Source organism: Physcomitrium patens, chromosome 23 (assembly GCF_059467195.1).
Source record: "Physcomitrium patens ecotype Gransden chromosome 23, ASM5946719v1, whole genome shotgun sequence".
NCBI classification, from domain to species: domain Eukaryota; kingdom Viridiplantae; phylum Streptophyta; class Bryopsida; order Funariales; family Funariaceae; genus Physcomitrium; species Physcomitrium patens.
Genome location: NC_143432.1, coordinates 3,699,879 through 3,718,000, shown reverse-complemented (window position 1 = coordinate 3,718,000; position 18,122 = coordinate 3,699,879). Strand labels below are relative to the sequence as shown.

The window sequence follows — 18,122 nt, the reverse complement described above, 5'->3', positions numbered from 1 at the left end:
ACTTTGATAAGAGTTTTATTAATATTTTTCATAATACAAATAAACTCGTAGACATTTTTACCTAGCCTCTTAAAACAATAAGAAAGACTGATGTTATTCCATCATAGTCTTAACATTTTTATTTATCTTTTAGTTTTAAGCATGAACTATAAATTTTATTATTTATATTTATATTTTATTTTATATATGTATGTGTAAAAAAAAATAAGTGAATATTTATAATATACATTGGACTAGTAAATTAAACTAATTAATTCAAAATAAATATAAAATATTATGACAATATATAAAGAACAATTTAATTTTATAATTAAAGTATTTCAAGAATGTTGTCATTAAATGTTTTTCATCTTTTTTTGTTTTTAAAATTTCGAATTATTCTAGAATTATTTTTAATTATTTTTTATTATAATTTATTCAACTATTTTTTTTTTTTATTGTTGCGTTTGGGATGTGCTCCGAACGCCGATATTGGGAATCATGTGAAACTATTTCATCGAGATCATGAGCAGTGTTACGTTGAATTTCGGGCCATCCCACATCTGCAACCGTCGAAGTTTTGGTGTCATCACAATCCATTTGTGGGGAGGAGATTCGATGAAGTAGAGTCTGTCGATGTGGTGTACGTTTTGCCGTTTTTGGTGGTGCTTCCCCCTGTGTAGGCGATGGTCGTTTGTGTTGCGCAAATGAGGGTTGGCCTTCAGGAGCTGATTCCGGTTTGGCCTTGATTGAGTTACAGGAGGTGGAGTTGAGCATATCTTCGTAGGACCGTTTTTGTTTTTTTCGAACAGACGTGGTTTGGAATTGTGACTGGCAGTGCAGACAGTGTCCATCCCTACTCGTCGGATTGGTTGATGGTGCGTGAGTAAAACCTTTGTGTGATCTACATACACATGAGATTTCTGTTGCACTGTAGCGTCGGTGGTGTGTTTGGAAGGTGATTCTTTTCATTGTAGCTTGTTGATGGTGCATCGGAAAGGGGTATCAAAGTGGTTTAGGCTCCCAAGCTCAATTGAGTGTTGGATCGTCGACTTTGACTTCATTGCATTCACATTGTCATATTGGATTAGGTCAAGTGCGATTAATTTAGGGTTTCCCGACACAGATCTCGTATCACAGCTGTAAAATGCCGAGCGTGGCCCGAAGTGAAAGGAAAGTTTTTGGTGACATTAGATCGAAGTTGCTTTAGTAACCGCACACATACCAACACCTTCATGGATATCTGGCGACGTTGAAGCTTGTAATTCGAAGCTGTGTGCAACTGATAAGCACTGTTGAAGAAAATGGCAAGGCATACGCGAACATCGACTTTGTTGCCCCGGTTCTTACACCCCACATATTACCTGCGGCGACCGAGGCGGGTCCTGATTCTATTTGCGTTCTTCGTGTGTACCACGTTCCTCCTGTGGGATCGCCACAGCCTTGTCATACGGCAGGAGGTATGTCTTTTAATCATTCCCTTTAGAATCACTTCATCTCTTCTCATCATTGCTAGCTTCAGTAATCCAATGAGGTCTCGGAATACAGAACACCTCGTTAGAAGTTTGTAATGGATCTAATGTCAAGGGAAGCTAGACATTTGACAATTTGCTATGCGTGTGGAGCTGCGAACACTTCTGAAATAATGTTTCGTATGCAACCCATTAACGTTTGTTCATTTGTTTAATTTTGATTTTGTTTTTGAGGTAATGCAGGAGACAGTTAGAAATTTAACTGAAGAGAATGAGAGACTTGAGCATTCAGTAAGCTTTCAAACTTCCTGGCCAATATGATTGCATTCTATTCCAAAATCTGGAGAAGTTGGAGAGCGATGTTGTGACTACATGCTTAATATTTTAGACTTGTAGAATTGGTTTCGTACAAAATGTGCGATGAAGTCTCCTTTCAATCCTAATATTTCTGGTTGAGCTGTTATTGCACCCGTTGTTACTGAATGCTTGTTATTTGTTCGAGCACTTGAAAATTATTTTGAAGTTGCTTCATTCGAAGCTTGGATTCTTCTATATTTGATCAACTCCTCAAGTTGGTTTGTCTGATATATTGGTCGAGTGCTTTATGGAGACCCTTGTCTGTCTAGGTAGTGATTGTTAGTGTCATGTTTATGGTTGAATATAAAGGTTGAATGTATTGCAGCTTCAAAAAATTTCAATTCTGTTGAAGACGAAAGGTGAGACCATACCCCAGGAGCTAGAATTCCTGAAACATGAGAAGAGTGGAACTAAGGTCAGTGGGCAGAGCAACACAAAGGGATTTTTCCAGCGCTTGCTTCCTGATAAGAGAAAGCCGCCGGTATCTGATACTGATGAGGATCCAGTTATGGCTGAAAGGCGTGAAAAGGTCAAGGCTGCTATGCTACATGCTTGGACTTGCTATGAGAAGTATGCCTGGGGCATGGATGAACTTAAGGTCTGTAAACTATACACAGGCTCTTGCGTCTTAAAGCCTGCAGTTAATTTGATGCTATAGCCAGTGTGACTTGGAATATATATTCCTTTGTAGGTGTTTTAGTGTGTCAGATACTCAGGACCAAAGTGTACCGTTCTTTAATTCTCTTTCTCCAAACTTGTCTCCTTGTTGCCAACGCCGTTAACCTAAAGATTGGCATAATAGTATACAAAAGATGATAAATTGTTAGGCTTCTCATGTCTGTTTTATATGGTAGTCGGAAGTCTAACGTATTGTTAGTGCTTTAGCAATTCTTATGTTGAGAATTATGTGGAAAATACAATCTCTGTTCTGATATGGTTTTACAATGGATGTCGCATAGCCGCAATCCAAGACTGGGGAGAACTCGTTTGCCGGGCTGGGAGCAACCATCATAGATTCCTTAGATACTCTATACATTATGGGTTTAAAGAAAGAATACAACAAAGCAAGAGAGTAAGTTTTTGGGATCTAATATTCCCTGATTATAACCTCGTGTAGACGTATCTACCTGTTCTAAATTCAATAGGTCTACAATTGCATTAAATTTGCATCGTTCCGGTTCTGAAGTTGAACTTTTGAATGGAACTCTTATTTCAGCTGGGTGGCGGAAAATCTTGATTTCAATAAAGACGTGCACACTAGTGTTTTTGAGACCACCATCAGGTAATTACCAGATCTTGCAGAATAGTGGATTCATTGGTTCTTGGCTTGACTTCTGTTGCAAATAGTGATCAGATCGCCGAGAATAAATTTTGACTTTTCTTTCGGTTAGCAGCATACGTCACCTTTAGTGTACAAGTGAGATGGCTTTTGGAACCTCATACTGGATAATGTTTTCGGGCAGTGTGATAGTTACCAACTGCTCTTTCCTATCAGCTTATTATGGATGCTGGTCTTTAATCGACTAAAGAGACTTAAAGGAAGCGTGCTTCATTTCCAAGTCACTGATTTGTTTCTGCTTAGCATGATCTAATCTCATCATATGTTACTCAGGGTTCTGGGAGGGTTGCTGAGTGCGTATGATCTCTCTGGTGAACCAATGTTTTTGAAGAAAGCCCAGCAAATAACAGACCGGTTGCTGCCTGCTTGGAATACTCCTTCAGGCATCCCTTACGGCTCTATCAACTTAGCAACAGGAGATTCTAACTCCCCGGGTTGGTCTGGGGTATACAACTTAAACCATCTTAAGATGTGAATGGTGTCTTGAACTTTGCAGTATCATCCGATTCCGAAGTCTTTAATGCTTTGTTATTTGTTTCCTTTTCCCCTCTCTTCCTCTTCAGCTTCTTCTTTTCATTTCTTTTTATTGATTTGTTGATTTTTTGGTTCAATTATTTTTTTGTTCCCTGGCTTTGACAAAAGTCTTTTAACTTTCCGTGCAGGGTAATAGCATATTGGCCGATTTAGGTACGGAGCAGATGGAGTTCATTGCATTGACACAGCGGACAAATATATCAAAATACAAAGAAAAGGTTTGCTGTGTTACGTTTTCGCGACTTAGTTGTTCATGAAGTTCCTTGTGGCTGCGATTCTTCTTAACATACACACACCATCAGCAATCTTCACTTCGTCCACATTTCTGAGCTACCTGCAGCTCGTTTTGTCTTAACTGCTGCAGAAGTGCCCCTTATTGCATTGGTTCTGATGGGTCATGTTGCCTCTTTTCTTTGGACCTAGTCGCTGGTTATAGTTCGTTAACTAATGTCGTATATTTTATGACTAGGCTGAGAGAGTTATCATTCAGCTCAAGAAGGTGTTCCCCAGTGATGGCCTTTTACCGTATTATATCAGCCCTGATTCCGGTCAGATTGATCATGGTGGCAAGGTAACCTTTGGAGCTATGGGGGATAGGTATAGCCTTATTGAGCACTTTCTCACATCTGTTTGGTGTTTGATCAATAAGTATCTCATGGAATGATCGACATGTTTGTGTTGGTGCCAGAATATATTGTAGTTTTCTATTGATGTTGAAGACAACCTAGTCCAGTGTTGACCATACAGGTTAACCTTTCTCAACTGTGTTTGTTTGTTGCCAGTTTTTATGAATATCTTCTGAAGGTTTGGGTCCTGGGAAACAAGACGGAGGTTGTAAAGCATTACAGGTACCTGCCATGGTCACTGGGGTTTTCTACCTACATTTCTAAAAGAAATAGGAACTCTCCAAATGAACACACAGTTGTGAAACTATACTGGGTATATGCTTGTGTGGGCTTGTGCTCTTGCTCTTAAATAAATTCTTCTTTTTATTTGTAGAGAAATGTGGGAGCAATCCATGGAAGGCATGAAGAGTCTGGTCAAGAAAAGCTCAGATGGTTACACTTATCTGGCAGAACGAGCTGGTAATCAAATGATAGATAAGGTAATCTGCTGTGTCTGACTTATCTGATGGAAAGTTGATGCTTTGTTTGAAGTGGGGTAGGGACCTCACGCTTCCATGACATTGTTCCTCTTTGTCAAAGACATTAGGCAGATTTTTGTTCGGTTTCTTTGTCCTACATTTACAGAAGTCTTGTTTCTGGGAGAGTCTTTATAAAGTTTTGCTTCGTTAAATAAATTTAAGTGATGCAGATGGACGAGTTGGCGTGTTTCGTACCAGGGATGCTGGTTCTTGGCACAGATGGAGCAACGCCTCAAAAAGCCGATGAATATCTTAATCTTGCCCAGGAGGTAGTTAGCTTTCACTTGATTTTTTAGAGATTGTAATCAATGCAAGCACCCGTAGGCATCTATCGTCATTTCTAAAACCATATACAGTATATTATAAGTTTTGTACGATACCAATCTCATGATTTTTTGATTGCCATTCCTGACTTGGCCTTTTATTGTGCAGCTTGCCAAGACATGTTATAACATGTATAGGATGACTAATTCGAAACTAGCTGGGGAAAACTACAATTTTAACAATGTGAGCCTCCATTCCTTCATGGTGTTGAGTTCTCTAAAAGTTTTATGAGATGTCCCTATTTGCCTGAGCCCCTTTCTCTGTTTTTCTGCCCTCTCAAAAATGGATTTTGTTCTTATAGCACGATTTGCTTATCCTATTGGTTATGATTGTTATTATTGTTGTTTTCCATCTCTATGTATGATGTGAACTGCATGTCACATGATGACCCTGCGGCTAATACCAGTACGTGGGAGCACACAGAGAATGCAAGTTGGGACATCGTGGAACATAATGAGGCCTGAAACTGTTGAGTCGTTTATGTATTTATGGCGCAAGACTGGTGACCAGAAGTATCGGGATTGGGGATGGGACATATTTCAAGCCTTTGAAACTCAAACAAAGCTACCTACGGGTTACACTGGCTTAAGAGATGTAAATTCTTGGGGCCTCTCATGTCTCTCCTTTGGAACTATTTTATTTTCGTCAAATTGTTTGAGTGAGCTTGTCTTAGGCAACAGGATCTGGATAAGTTGTATGACCTGCCATCTATCAATCAACCAACAACATATCAGTACTGTTTTGTGGCTGTAACCTAGAACTGCTTATTTGTGCGGAGCCTAAGATTGCCTGTGAGATGTTGAAAAAGTATCCTTTTTTTCTTTAGAATCTGAGACTTGTGTGCGATTTCTCGGCCATGTGTATTCAGGTAAATACAGGCGAAAAGGATGACAAGATGCAAACCTTCTTCCTGGCAGAGACCCTCAAGTATCTCTACCTTTTATTTTCTCCTTCCACTGTGATTCCACTGGACGAGTGGGTGTTCAATACTGAGGCACACCCAATGCGTATCACACCCAGAGTGGACGAGCCCATAGCTCTCGAAGACCAGCCAGTCATCATAGAGACGACAAAAGCTTCACAGCTGCGACAGGAATATCGGCAACATTTGAAAGGAAGAAGAAGAGGTATTGATCAAAGAGTCAATTAAATTATTTTTCCTGGTGGACTTGTCTATTAAGTGGTCATTTTCCTCTTTTTAAGGCTCAATGTAACACATGTTGGACTTATCATTGTAACAATTATGTTAGGGTTTGCCCTCCTCGGATGGAGTATAATCTTTGGCACTTGATGCTGAGTTGTTTTTCAATTGGAGATTAGTTAGCATCTTAAGTTTCAAGTTTTGCTTTGAGGGTTTGTGGCTTGATCCTTGAAGAACAATTTGCTTTACAAGTAGGTGTTCTTGGTGTTTCACACCAAATTCTTAGTGCCATCACCAAGCCATTTTTTTGGTTAATTGCATCCTCATTCCTGGTTGAGTTAAATCCTCTTATGCAAGAAGGGAAGCATTTTTGTAACCATCCATGTTGAATAGTTAAGATTGAATGAAAACTACTTAAATGAACTATGTTATGCATATTGATGTGTTAGTTATATTTGTTATTTGTTCTCATTGTTTTCTTTTTAACAGTCATTTGTCATTAAATGTTGTGAGTTTTTATAAAAAAGTTTCAATTATGTTTGAAAATTGTTTATGTATAATGCAAGAAATATATATTCTTATATAGTTGTATAGATTTCGAAGTTCGAATTTTATTTTATCAAATATGTTTTCAAAAGTCTTCATACACGGCATTATTAAGCAAGGTTCTATTAAGCATGGTTGTGGTTTTTTGATTAGGATTTGAACCACCAATCTCTTTGATGTTATCTTACATACTTGGATACAACTTGCTATCTTTTAGTAGTGTAAGTTTGTTTCAAACTGAAATAGAAGTTTTTATAAATGATTGGAATGAATATACAGACTTTAAGATGGACATTAATGAATAAGAAAAATAAAACAAAAAAATAAAACTATAATCATGTAAATTTCAACTAATCTCCTATTTTTCTTTTAAAGTATGTCTTTAAAATATCTTCTATTTTAATATTCTCAATTACTCTTGAATTTAAGTTGTGAAGTTAAAATTCAAAGTTTTTTTTAATAATATAACAAAACTAAATACCAAAAGGAAAATGTTGATAATTATAGATTAAATTAATTATAATTCTTGTCAAAAATACATATATTTAGGTATGTTTTAATTTTCATCTTTTCACTTATTTAAAATATATATTAAAGTTTATTCCTAAAAGCTAAATCTAATTTATTTATCATGTAGTTTTTTTAATTCAATAAATTATAATTACCTAATTCTTTAAAACACAATAATAACAACAACAACAACAACAACAATAATCATAATAATAATAATAATAATAATAATAATAAAATCTATTGGAAATAAATAAAATTTCATATTTAAAAACGTAGCCATTCATTAGCTTCACCAACCACAAGATTAGAGATAAAATACCAATCAAGTTCTTTTGCAAAGACATATACAAGGATTATTTTGGATATTCTTATTATCTTTTCAAATAAGAATATTTTTGTCAAATGTTTTATTTTATTTGAAGAGTGCATTCCTTGCATTTATCCAATGTAAAAGATAAAACCCTAATTACAATACTGGTGCTAAACAGTATCAATTTTATTTTTGCATATTATCTCATCATTTAATGGTCCATATATATATATATGTATAATAATAATAATACTAATAATATGCAGATGTATGTATTTGTATTGGAATACATACATACCCAAAATAATAAGAATAACATTCAAAAATCAAAACGTGATACTAATCCCAATGATGACGAAAGAGTTTGAAAAGGAAAGAAAAGGGCGCCAAACGTGAAAGGGGTGTGCGACTATGAGCTTCCGGTCAATGATTGGGCTCGGAAAATTATTCCTCGGCTGCCTCTGGGTGGAGGGACGTGGCCCAGTGTGAACACGTCCCCTCGACCCCAGTGTCCGTTTCGTGGGACAAGTAAGAAAAGCACATGGCTAACGGTCATTAGGAGGGCCCCCACACCCATGTAGTGGTTGATTGAGTGCATTTCACTGAGGCCAGGTTTCCGTTGCCCGTTCATATTGGCACCCGGCCCTCCACCTCCTCCACCCGCGCGGTTTTGCACTAGGGGAACTGTCCCGCCCCCTCCATGACCCGGCCCCGCCTGACCTCGGCCCACCAATCTCTCCTTGTTCCAGTGATTCTGAGCCGAGACCGAGAATCGTGATTTTGTTGGATCGCGTCGTGAGGTGCTGCATTGATATTGAATGCCTCGATCTTCTTGTGTATTGGCGAAGAGGAATTTATTGCGCTTGTTTGACGTGAATCCGTCTGAATTGGGAGGCATTCCAGGCCTCGGAGCGCAGTGTAGTAGTGTGTTTGAGTTTGTTCTTGCCTTTGATGCAGTGGCCGCTGCTCCTGCTTCTTGAATCTCTTGGGGGGATAGCGCTTGCGCCGGAATGCGAGCTTTGGAGGAGTTGAGAGCTGTGGTATGTTTTTGTTACTGTTTGAGGTGTTTTTGATATTGGAGAGTGATCCATGTTCGCTGTGCGCTTCGAGTGATAAAATCGAGGTAGTTGGGCTAATTTTGAAACGTTTCTCGTGCTGCGTTTGCGGTTGAGTTATTTTTCGTGAATGTGGAGTAATGTAGTCGACAGAGACTTTTTCCCTGGTGTTGTATTGCAGTAGGCGCTTGTGCGATTGGACTTTCCGAGCCGCTTCTAGGAGTTATCTCTGATGACAGAGAGGCCACGTCCAAGGCTGCAGTGAATCGGTTTGCTCTTTTATGACTACTCAGTCATACAGGTAGGAGCTGGTAATCGTCGGGGAATCCACCATTTGAGGCATATTAACATAGCGAAAAGTTCTGTGGACACAGTGGAAGCTGCATGCGGAGACATATGAAGCAGTTATTACATTCTTGAACACTACTCGGTTAGTGCCAAGTACAGAGAGGTCCACTGGGTTTGCCCATTGCGACCACAGGGCAACAATGTTTACCGATGGACTCGACACAGGTGCTCTCCAATGGGTTCGCAAGGTACATGCTCTGCCTCAGCTAGTGTTATGTCAACTCATGCTTCAAGTTTATGAACGTTTTCCACTTTGGATTGTCGGGAATTCATTCTTCAGGAGTTGAAAGGTGTGCACATCACAGAATGCAATTTTATAAAATCAATAGTATAATACAAATGTTAAAGGAACTAGTTATCATTTATTTCATTATTTTTCCTTCTGTTTTGTAGAAGAAATGATGCCAGCCCTCGTGGTAAGCCTCACACTTTCATCCACCTTAACGTATAAATGATCAACGGATCTAACCAAATAATTGCTTTGCAGGAACAGACCAGGAATGCAAGTCATCCTATCCTGGGCAGCCCTGATGAAAGTCGTCGTGACCGCCCTCGTCCAAGTCGTTTAATTTCGGTAAAAGGTAGAGCATTGCCCCCTCCTCAACTGTCGCGAATTCATATTCATTCCGACCAGTCGAAGAATCATTCTTCTTTAGAGTGCGCTACACACAGTATAGACGATTTGGAGGAGAGCGTGGGATCTATATCAACTGGTAACCCCATTCAAGATGATTGTGAGTCTGGAGATGAACAGGATTCTGGTCATTATTCACCTATTTCCTCACCATCTTCAACTTCTACCAACAACCTCGGGTACTCCCAGAACGCTTCTAGTCGTATGAATGACTACACTCTGAAAGAAGTTAAAAGCAATTGGAACCCCAAGAAAGGTCAGCAACTTGATGTGGGAAACCATGGCGATCGACATCCCTCTTTGTCCAGGAGGGAAAGCTTCAGTAAACTGGGTAGTTTCGGACCAGGCAGCTATGGTCGCAAGGAAGGAAAGGAATGGAGAGTTAGTGTAGAAGGAAAGGAAAACCTTGATCGGTTAGACAGCTTTGCCTTGAGTGGAATATGTCAAGGTGATGGAAAAACTAAGGCAGAGTACAAAACCGAAGACACACCTGCGAGTAATGGTCCAAGTGCACCGCGGGCACATGTCGATGAGGGCGATCTAACGTCTGACACTGATCTTTCGGACTTAGCAGCGAGCCTCGTGGAACCAGACGACGGCCACGACGAAGATAGTGCAGCGGGTTGGGAGCCATATCGTGCCTCCCTGGAGGGTCCTGCTGCATTCGCTCGTCTCAGACTGAGTTCAGACTCAGGACTGGTTAGATACGTACGTGCGATCTAGTTCTGTTTTTCATATTGTGATCCGATGTTTATCCTGCAAGGTGTATTTTAGAGAACTTCCATGCTTTAGGGGCCTTACAGGTTTCGTGATTTCCCTACATTGTTGACAATGTTCCTTGAGGATTTGTCGCATAACCATTCACTGGCTTTGCGCAGGTTGATTCTCAGGAAAAGAGCACAAAACCTGCGAAATTATCTGCTCCTGCACTTACTCTCTCCCCACCACGTAAGTGGCTCTCGGAGCCTGATACGGAGGAGAAGGTGCTCACTCTTTTCTCATAAATGTCTAGCGCACCCAAGTTGGAATTTATAGATTTTCTAACGTACGACCCACAGTCCTGTGCGTGTTGACCTGTCCGTATTAACTTCTTCCTGAAAGTTAATATCATTGTCGTGAATTTATGTGGTATTGTCATGCTCGTACAGCGTTTGGTTCGACGATGAAAGGTTTCCGATGTGGAAATTCTCCCCCGAGCATGGCATCTAACGGTTATTTGAAAATGTCTCGTGCTACTGCCTTATGAGTGGCGATGACACTAATTTATGAACTAAAATGAACAGGATGCGAGGGTATTGCGACGCAGTCATTCAGATGGCATTATTGGGCCACCAAGCGCACCCCCCATGCTCGACGAGATGGTTTTGGAACCCGCTGAGGACCTATGTATTCAGCAATCCCCTACTACCCCAACGTATTCTGCGCATACTGCATTCAGCTATGATGCGGCTGCGGTCCCGCAGAGTGCTCCAACTCGGCGTTTGGAGACCAATATGAGGTGAACACTCATTTGCCCCCCTTGGCGACACGCAAGTTCAGCACCGAAGCTTCCGGCCGCACAGTAAATACATTTCATGGAGATGGCTCACATGACTCCCTGGAAGAATTGTCTTGTAATGCCGTGGCATCGCAACAACTGTCTTGAAATTAAAGTTCACAGGTATTGTGCAGATCTGCGTCGACAATGGTTACTGAGAAGGCGGGTGTATCATGCGTACATCCGGCAGTTTCTGCGCCCCTCGCTAATCCAGTCTTTCTCAGGTGGAGATATTAAACTATCTCATATTCATCATCTAAGTTATGCAGCATGGCTAGGCCTTAGTTTTGATGAGTTATGAATACTCTGCTTTCACTGTCGCACGCCGCATGTGTCCACGCATTATTTAAATGATTTCCAACTCATAGGAGCCACGACACCTAGAATACCTGATGTAGTCTCTGTTTCGCGATTCTCTTTGGCATCGTGTCCGCAATTGTTAACATGACACCCTGTTGGATGTAGCGGTCAAGCTGCATGGCAATCAATGATAGCGTACGATGCTTGTGTGCGTTTATGTCTGAGGGCATGGTCACGTGGATCCTCGGAGGCGCCTGAATTTCTCCGAGATGAATGCGCTTTGCTGAGAGACTGTTTCGGGTGAGATGACCAGCCTTGTTTACTTGTGATGTCCAACTTCCTGTACTAATATGAGGTGCATTGGTATCTGCATGAAAGTTCGCTCTCCTGTACCCTATTTTGAACTTGTGTAGGAACTGTTATCAAGTGTTCGAATCAAGGAATTAACTGCGGTAGGTGTCATGCAGACTTACACAGATTCTACTGCAGCCTCAGGAAGAAGGCTCGAGGAAAGGAGCAAGTGGGGATGTGGAAGTTGCCGTAGCTGCAAAGCCGAAGATCACTAGTGGCCAAGTGAGAATTCAAGGTATGTTACATTGGTTCTGCCTGGTCCAAGTCCATGGCAGACCAGACTTAATTCAGAGACAGTGAGAGAATTGATGGTTTCGCTTAACTCCCAGTGGGGCAAATATCATATTCTGCTTCTGTGACAGTACTTCAAATGCTGGTTTTTGTTGCTACTCCAGGAATCGTCCAAGTGATTGTCAGACTAAAAATATTTACACTATTGATGTCAGTGAGGAAAATTCGCATTGTAACCAACAAGCCTGTCCACCGTGGACATACCTCTGGTCAACGTAGTTTGGCATACGTCAATGCTGGCGCTCAATATATGCGTCAGATGTCTGGACTCCTGAAGGATAAGGTCAACAGCCTGCGTCTGAATGCTATTAACGACTCATCGCAAGGTATGTTTCCATTTGATTGATATATTAGTGAACACTGGGTGCGGCAGAAAATGTTAACTTCTTTGACTGGTATGGAACACGAATATGAATCATGATAAGTCCAACTTGCCTCACTTTTTAATGTCTGTGACAGAAAATTTTACCTGTCTGTTGAAGTTGAAGAGCTCGCCAGAGGAAGAATCAGCACGAGTTCAACCTGGACACACTGATGTCATTGTCTTGTAAGTCAAACAGATTCCCTCACTGGTGACGTCTCTTGCCTGTGTTCGATCTTGCTGATCTCCGCTCGACATGCCTGATTTCATCTCTACTTTGTGATCATCCGCAGGCTTCCGGAGAGTTCAGTAGATGAGCTACTTGTGGAGATTCACGATTCCCACGGAATTTTTCAGGGCCGTTTACATATTCCTATTGCAACCATTTGCAATGACCTGGTTTGTGCTCAATTCCGTTCTTCCAGCGCAATTACACGAATTCTAAAAGTTCCAGGCATTTGACATGTGAATATGTGAATACCTTTCATTCTGGTATCTTTATTCTTTTTCAATTTCTTTTTCTCATACTATGCAATTGGTCGCAGAACGACAGAGTGCGCTGGTATGGAATATATGACAATGGGGAGCACGGCTGCGTGGGGAAGATTCAATTATTTCTTCAACACAATACGGAATCGCCTGAATCATCTACTAAGGTTTCTGACACCTTGTCTCTCAAAACTTTTCTCATGTCTGCGGAAGTTTTGAATTTCCGCACTTTTTTTTACTTTTCTGCGTACATCTTGCTCGTCCGGGAGGACACTATAGATATGTTGGTATATGCTATGAGTGCAGTGGGGTCCTGTTGGAGAGACAAGAGCTTATGATATAGTGCTAGATGTGGCAATGCGAGTGCAACACTTTCAACGTCGTAATTTACGGCTGCAAGGTTCCTGGGTTTGGCTGCTCGGCGAATTTGCCCCTTGTTATGGTGTATCAGAATCATACACCAAATTAAGGTACGAACGAGTCTATCTTGAGTGAATGCCGACTCATGATGTTAACCACATCTTTAGAAAGCACAGCCATCAGCACCTCCTAATGTATATGCTAGTATATGTAGAACGCTTTTTCAAGGAATGATAGCAGGGTTGGTCATGTCCCCTTTCAGATATTTGGCTTGCATCATGGAGATTGCTACACCAACGGAGGACTGTTTGGTGCTTATCCACGAACTTCTTGAACCCATTATCAAAGCTCGCGACGAGAATTCTCTCAACCGACAAGAGGTAGCTTGGCAATCTATGATTTCTGAAAACATGTCAATAGCGTTCCAAGTTCTTTATCGGATACGTATCGTCATTTTTAAAAATCAGAACCGATCAGTTTTTCTTATCTGAGTTTCTGCCCGATGAGGCCTTGCGGTGGGTCATACATTGTACACCACAGTAGCTGACAAGGTTGCTAAATGCAGAAGCGAATTTTGGTCGAAGTTGAAGAGCAGGTACAGCAGCTTCTATGCCTAACTTTTGAAAATTACAAGGCTCTCGATGAAGCTTCCACCTCTGGTCTGTCAGAGACCTTCTCACATCCGACTGGTGCCGTAGCTCCTGCTTTAGTTCCTGCTATGAAACTCTTCACCTTGATGCATGACATCCTCAGTGTGGAGGCTCAATGTACCTTGCGTAATTATTTCAAGGTGAGTTGTCTCAATACCATCACTGGATGTAAAGGCCCACCATACTAAGATATGCATGTTTCAACAACAGTTTTCGTCCATTTTTGACGTTGGCGGAGACATCTCTCTCCGTACTCCCAAGTACTGTTAGAGAGTGCAGATGACGTCAGAGCGTCGTTTGGTATAGAAGCACGTTCTTGCAACATTGCGATGACCATTAGTGATTTTTATGTGCTTTCGTGCAGGCTGGTGCCTGGAAGAGGTGCAGCAAGCTTATGATAGAAACTGACGAGTACATGAACAGTAGCGAAGGGTTCTTGATGGATACACTGAGTATGTCAACTGCTTATCAAAAGATGAAAACCCTATGCCTGAGTCTAAGCAACGAAATACGCACTGATATTGAGATTCACAATAAAGACGTTCTTCCCAGGTAAGCGGTTTCATTTCATATCAAAACGTTGTTCCGCTTCAGTGTGCATTGGGAAACGCAGTTTGTCGTCATCAAGCATGCGGAATCTATTAGGACGCAGTTTCCTTAGTGAGTACTGTTCATGACTGACTGAACCTTTCTCTATTTGCTGCAGTTCAATTGACCTTCCGAACTTAACAGCAGAGATCTACGGTGTTGAGTTGGCTAACCGATTACGCACATTCTTGGTGGCTTGCCCGCCATCATCTCCACTACCTCCTGTGACGGATCTCATGCTCGCTACCGCAGATTTTGAACGAGATCTGAGTTCATGGGGCATCAGGTGAAATTGAATTGAATAATTTTATCGGCTTTTGTTGACTGGAACATAACACAAAGACATTCCATCTCAAAGATGTTAATATGCCTTCTTAGAATGGTACTACAAAGACAGATGTTTCTTCAGGTCAGAAGACTCATGCTCATGCTCATGGACTGATGTGAACTGTGTTTCAGGTTACGTATAGGAGTGGACGCGAAGGAGCTGTTCCACCTGTACGTTGTACTTTGGATTCAAGACAAGCGCCTACAGCTTTTGGAGTTTTGCAAGTTTGATAAAGTGACTACCTATCCCTGGTCCGACTCTGGTGTGAGGTCTTGAACAGTTCCGACAGGAGCCTAGAAATCAATTTGTGGCTAACGCTGGGTTTGTATCTTCAACACAGGAACGTTGCACATTGATAACTACACAACATAATACCTCTTCATTCGTGGAAGAAGTGTACGAACGTATCAAGGAGACGCTGAATGAATATGAAGTCATTCTTCACCGGTGGCCGGAGTATACCTTACCCTTGGAACATGTAAGTTGTGTCCATCAATGTCAACATATCCTCTCATTGTAGACGAATTCATACGTTAGTATGTGACGCGTTTTCCTCTGCAGCTTTGGTGTCCGGCACATCAGATTTAATGATATGTATTGTCAGTACCGTAAGTTGGATGTGTGAACTGGGCTTTGTATCCTCTGACATGTTCTGAGTTTTCTCTGCATTCGTGAGATGTCAGGCGATGGCAGACGTCGAGAGGGCAGTTTTTGCCACTTTGGAGAAGCAAAACGCTGACGTGCTTGCGCCTCTAAAGGATTTCCTTGTGCCCAAAAAATTTGGTCTGCAGTACATGCAGAAGCTCACTCGGCGCCAGAAACCTGTAATATATAATGCACCGGTCCAGGTACACCATTGCCCGTCTATTGCTCTTTACCATTTGGCATAGCTAGAGATGTCGGATTGACATCCTACGTCTCCTTTGGCTGAATATGTATTAACTTATCAAATGGGGCATTTGTCACAGTTAGGGGTGATGGTGAATAGTATCAAGCGATTGTTGGACACGCTGCGTCCAAAGATTGAGACTCAATTGAAGACTTGGGCTGCCTATTTGCCCGAAGGTGCTGTGCAAGGTGGAGCTGTGGTTGGGGAGCGGCATAACGAAGTTACTATCGAGCTGCGTGCTAAATACAAGAACTACTTACACGCACTTGTAGAAAAACTAGCAGAAAATGTGAGTAGCCATAATAATCTGATGTCATTCAATCGAGTTCAATTCACAGTCTGGCCAACTTGCACCTCCACCGTGTATATTTACTATTATGTACTTGTTGGATACAGGCACGTCTGCAGAATTCTACTAAATTGAAGAGGATACTTCAAGGCACCAGAGGAGCGGGGGGTGCATCGGATATCCGTGAACGTATGCAACCACTGACAGCTCAATTAGAAGAAACAATCTCACATCTACATGACGTGTTCACGCCACGTGTCTTTGTTGCTGTGTGCCGAGGATATTGGGACAGAACGGCGCGAGTACGTGTTTTTTCCAGCTATGAACTATTTGTAGTGAATACTCTCGGTCAGATGATTGTGCATGGAAAGTGCAATGCATTTGTTAACTGCGAAAAAAACTAGTGCTCAATTTCTTGCTCTCATTTCTGTTAGTCCCTTTTCCTTAAATTTATGGTTTGTGTACTCACTAAACTGGTATCTTCAAATTTTGCTAGCTCGTTCGTCATGGTAGCTGTGGGTTACGTATATGACAATTATACGAACCCTAACACGTAAATATTTTCCTTCAGGATGTACTCCAGTTTCTAGAGAGCAAGAAAGCAAACAAGCTTTGGTATAAAAGCACGACGATTGCCCTTGGGGTAAGTTCTTTGCGCCCCTCCAATTGTCAATGAATGGAACTGGATCCCTCGTTTGGGTGTATATCCCTGTTCGTAATCGGCTAAGTGGCTATCACTGTACTTATTTGCAGATTTTAGATGATATCTTTGCCGCACAAATGCAAAGACTACAAGGGCGTGCACTGGAAGATAAAGACTTTGAGCCCCCTCGATCTGTAGCCGAAGCCCGATCCATGCTCTCTCGAGATACCCGAACTGGGGCTGACTCATTTTACTGACCTATGTGCAGATGTGTAAAGATTCAAATGGACTTCTAGCCACTTAGTAATCAGATGTTTCTTTAGGCCTGTCACAGATGAAGTATAGCGTTACACAGGTAGTGGAAGGGATTCTGAACTACGAGGGAGGAACCAGGGAAGCAATGATTGTAACCTTCTAGCCAAACGACACGAGGAGAGTACGAAGAAGGCTTAGGTAATGCAACACCACTGAGGATGATGAGCTTAGAACAAACCGGCAATCTTTCCAGTCCCTGTAAAGTGTACAACAGCTCCAGGAACATTGTACTCGTACGCCCTCTCCACATTGGAAGGACGAACACTTAGCAAACCATTTTTACATCGCGTCTCACTGAACTCATCCCCAAGGACTTGATCGGATGTTGGCAGTACTTAAAACATATCTTCACTAAAAGATTATGAAAAAGAAGAAGAAGATACGTTTGCAGTCTAAAATAGTTTACACTTGGATATTTGATTGTTGGAATACTTAGGAAATTAACAAAAAACTTTCTAGAATTTATTCAATATATTTTAGAACACTCTCAGTAAAGTCAAATTGGTTGCACGCACTCAATCGAATCAGATCAATCAAAGTTTGAAGCATTAAGGTGCAAAAAGAAAGGCTTCTTGTTCAAATTTGTGAGTGCTGGTCCAGAGCTTGTGAAAACTAGCTAAATACCCGGGCGGCCGAACGTAAACGGAATGAAGATGCTCCCGACGAGCATGTTCGTCCGTTCAAACGGGATTCGTCGGAGATGAGGAGACAGTGGAGCGCCGTCGCGTGCTCTGCGGAGCAAGGGGCGGCGCCGGAGGTTCGTCGGCGCCGCAGACGGGCTCAATCCCTCCAGCCTAGTCTTGCGCGGACCACCGTTTCCTTACTCCTAGATTCTCGGACCAGCTCTCTGGTATCGCCGATGCATGGGCTCTAATCCAACCACGCCATCCTTTCACGTGGATGTCACAATCTAGACTTCGAGCGTTACACCTCGGGTTGCGACAACGGTGGTTGCACTGGGATGAATCATCTCAGTGAAAACTGCAGTAACTACGGGTGTTAGATCGTCAGGCTCTTTCGCCCCTTGCGCTTGAG

General features: G+C 41.6%; 2 protein-coding genes across 5 annotated transcripts; both read left to right on the top strand.

The window, feature by feature from the left end:
• Positions 1 to 583: 583 nt before the first annotated feature.
• On the top strand, positions 584 to 6,713 carry LOC112276117 (mannosyl-oligosaccharide 1,2-alpha-mannosidase MNS1). 3 transcript variants are annotated; one of them, XM_090246430.1, is made up of 15 exons: positions 584 to 857; positions 1,106 to 1,439; positions 1,695 to 1,742; positions 2,134 to 2,406; positions 2,768 to 2,880; positions 3,025 to 3,090; positions 3,421 to 3,592; positions 3,810 to 3,899; positions 4,151 to 4,278; positions 4,464 to 4,529; positions 4,681 to 4,786; positions 4,996 to 5,094; positions 5,258 to 5,332; positions 5,573 to 5,743; positions 6,018 to 6,713. In XM_090246430.1, the coding sequence occupies exons 2-15, from the start codon at positions 1,284 to 1,286 to the stop codon at positions 6,297 to 6,299; spliced, it is 1,845 nt and encodes a 614-aa protein (XP_090102556.1). In that variant the 5' UTR covers positions 584 to 857; positions 1,106 to 1,283; the 3' UTR covers positions 6,300 to 6,713. The 3 variants fall into 3 exon arrangements, 2 of the variants coding, with proteins under 2 accessions (XP_090102556.1, XP_024362923.1); XM_024507155.3 differs by having other exon boundaries at positions 645 to 857; positions 1,071 to 1,439; XR_016500194.1 differs by having other exon boundaries at positions 653 to 1,439; positions 5,024 to 5,094.
• A 2,279-nt stretch (positions 6,714 to 8,992) lies between these two features.
• LOC112275498 (uncharacterized) lies at positions 8,993 to 17,386 on the top strand. Of its 2 annotated transcripts, none has more exons than XM_024505889.3 (23): positions 8,993 to 9,250; positions 9,556 to 10,404; positions 10,575 to 10,679; positions 10,980 to 11,194; positions 11,368 to 11,457; positions 11,699 to 11,833; positions 12,001 to 12,119; positions 12,331 to 12,501; positions 12,635 to 12,722; positions 12,830 to 12,935; positions 13,082 to 13,192; positions 13,332 to 13,495; positions 13,648 to 13,765; positions 13,951 to 14,175; positions 14,400 to 14,587; positions 14,742 to 14,909; positions 15,083 to 15,185; positions 15,292 to 15,429; positions 15,635 to 15,799; positions 15,920 to 16,129; positions 16,237 to 16,431; positions 16,701 to 16,772; positions 16,883 to 17,386. In XM_024505889.3, exons 1-23 carry the CDS (start codon positions 9,203 to 9,205, stop codon positions 17,027 to 17,029), a joined length of 3,930 nt encoding a protein of 1,309 aa, XP_024361657.1. In that variant the 5' UTR covers positions 8,993 to 9,202; the 3' UTR covers positions 17,030 to 17,386. The 2 variants fall into 2 exon arrangements, with proteins under 2 accessions (XP_024361657.1, XP_024361656.1); XM_024505888.3 differs by having other exon boundaries at positions 9,053 to 9,250; positions 9,550 to 10,404.
• Positions 17,387 to 18,122: the final 736 nt, after the last annotated feature.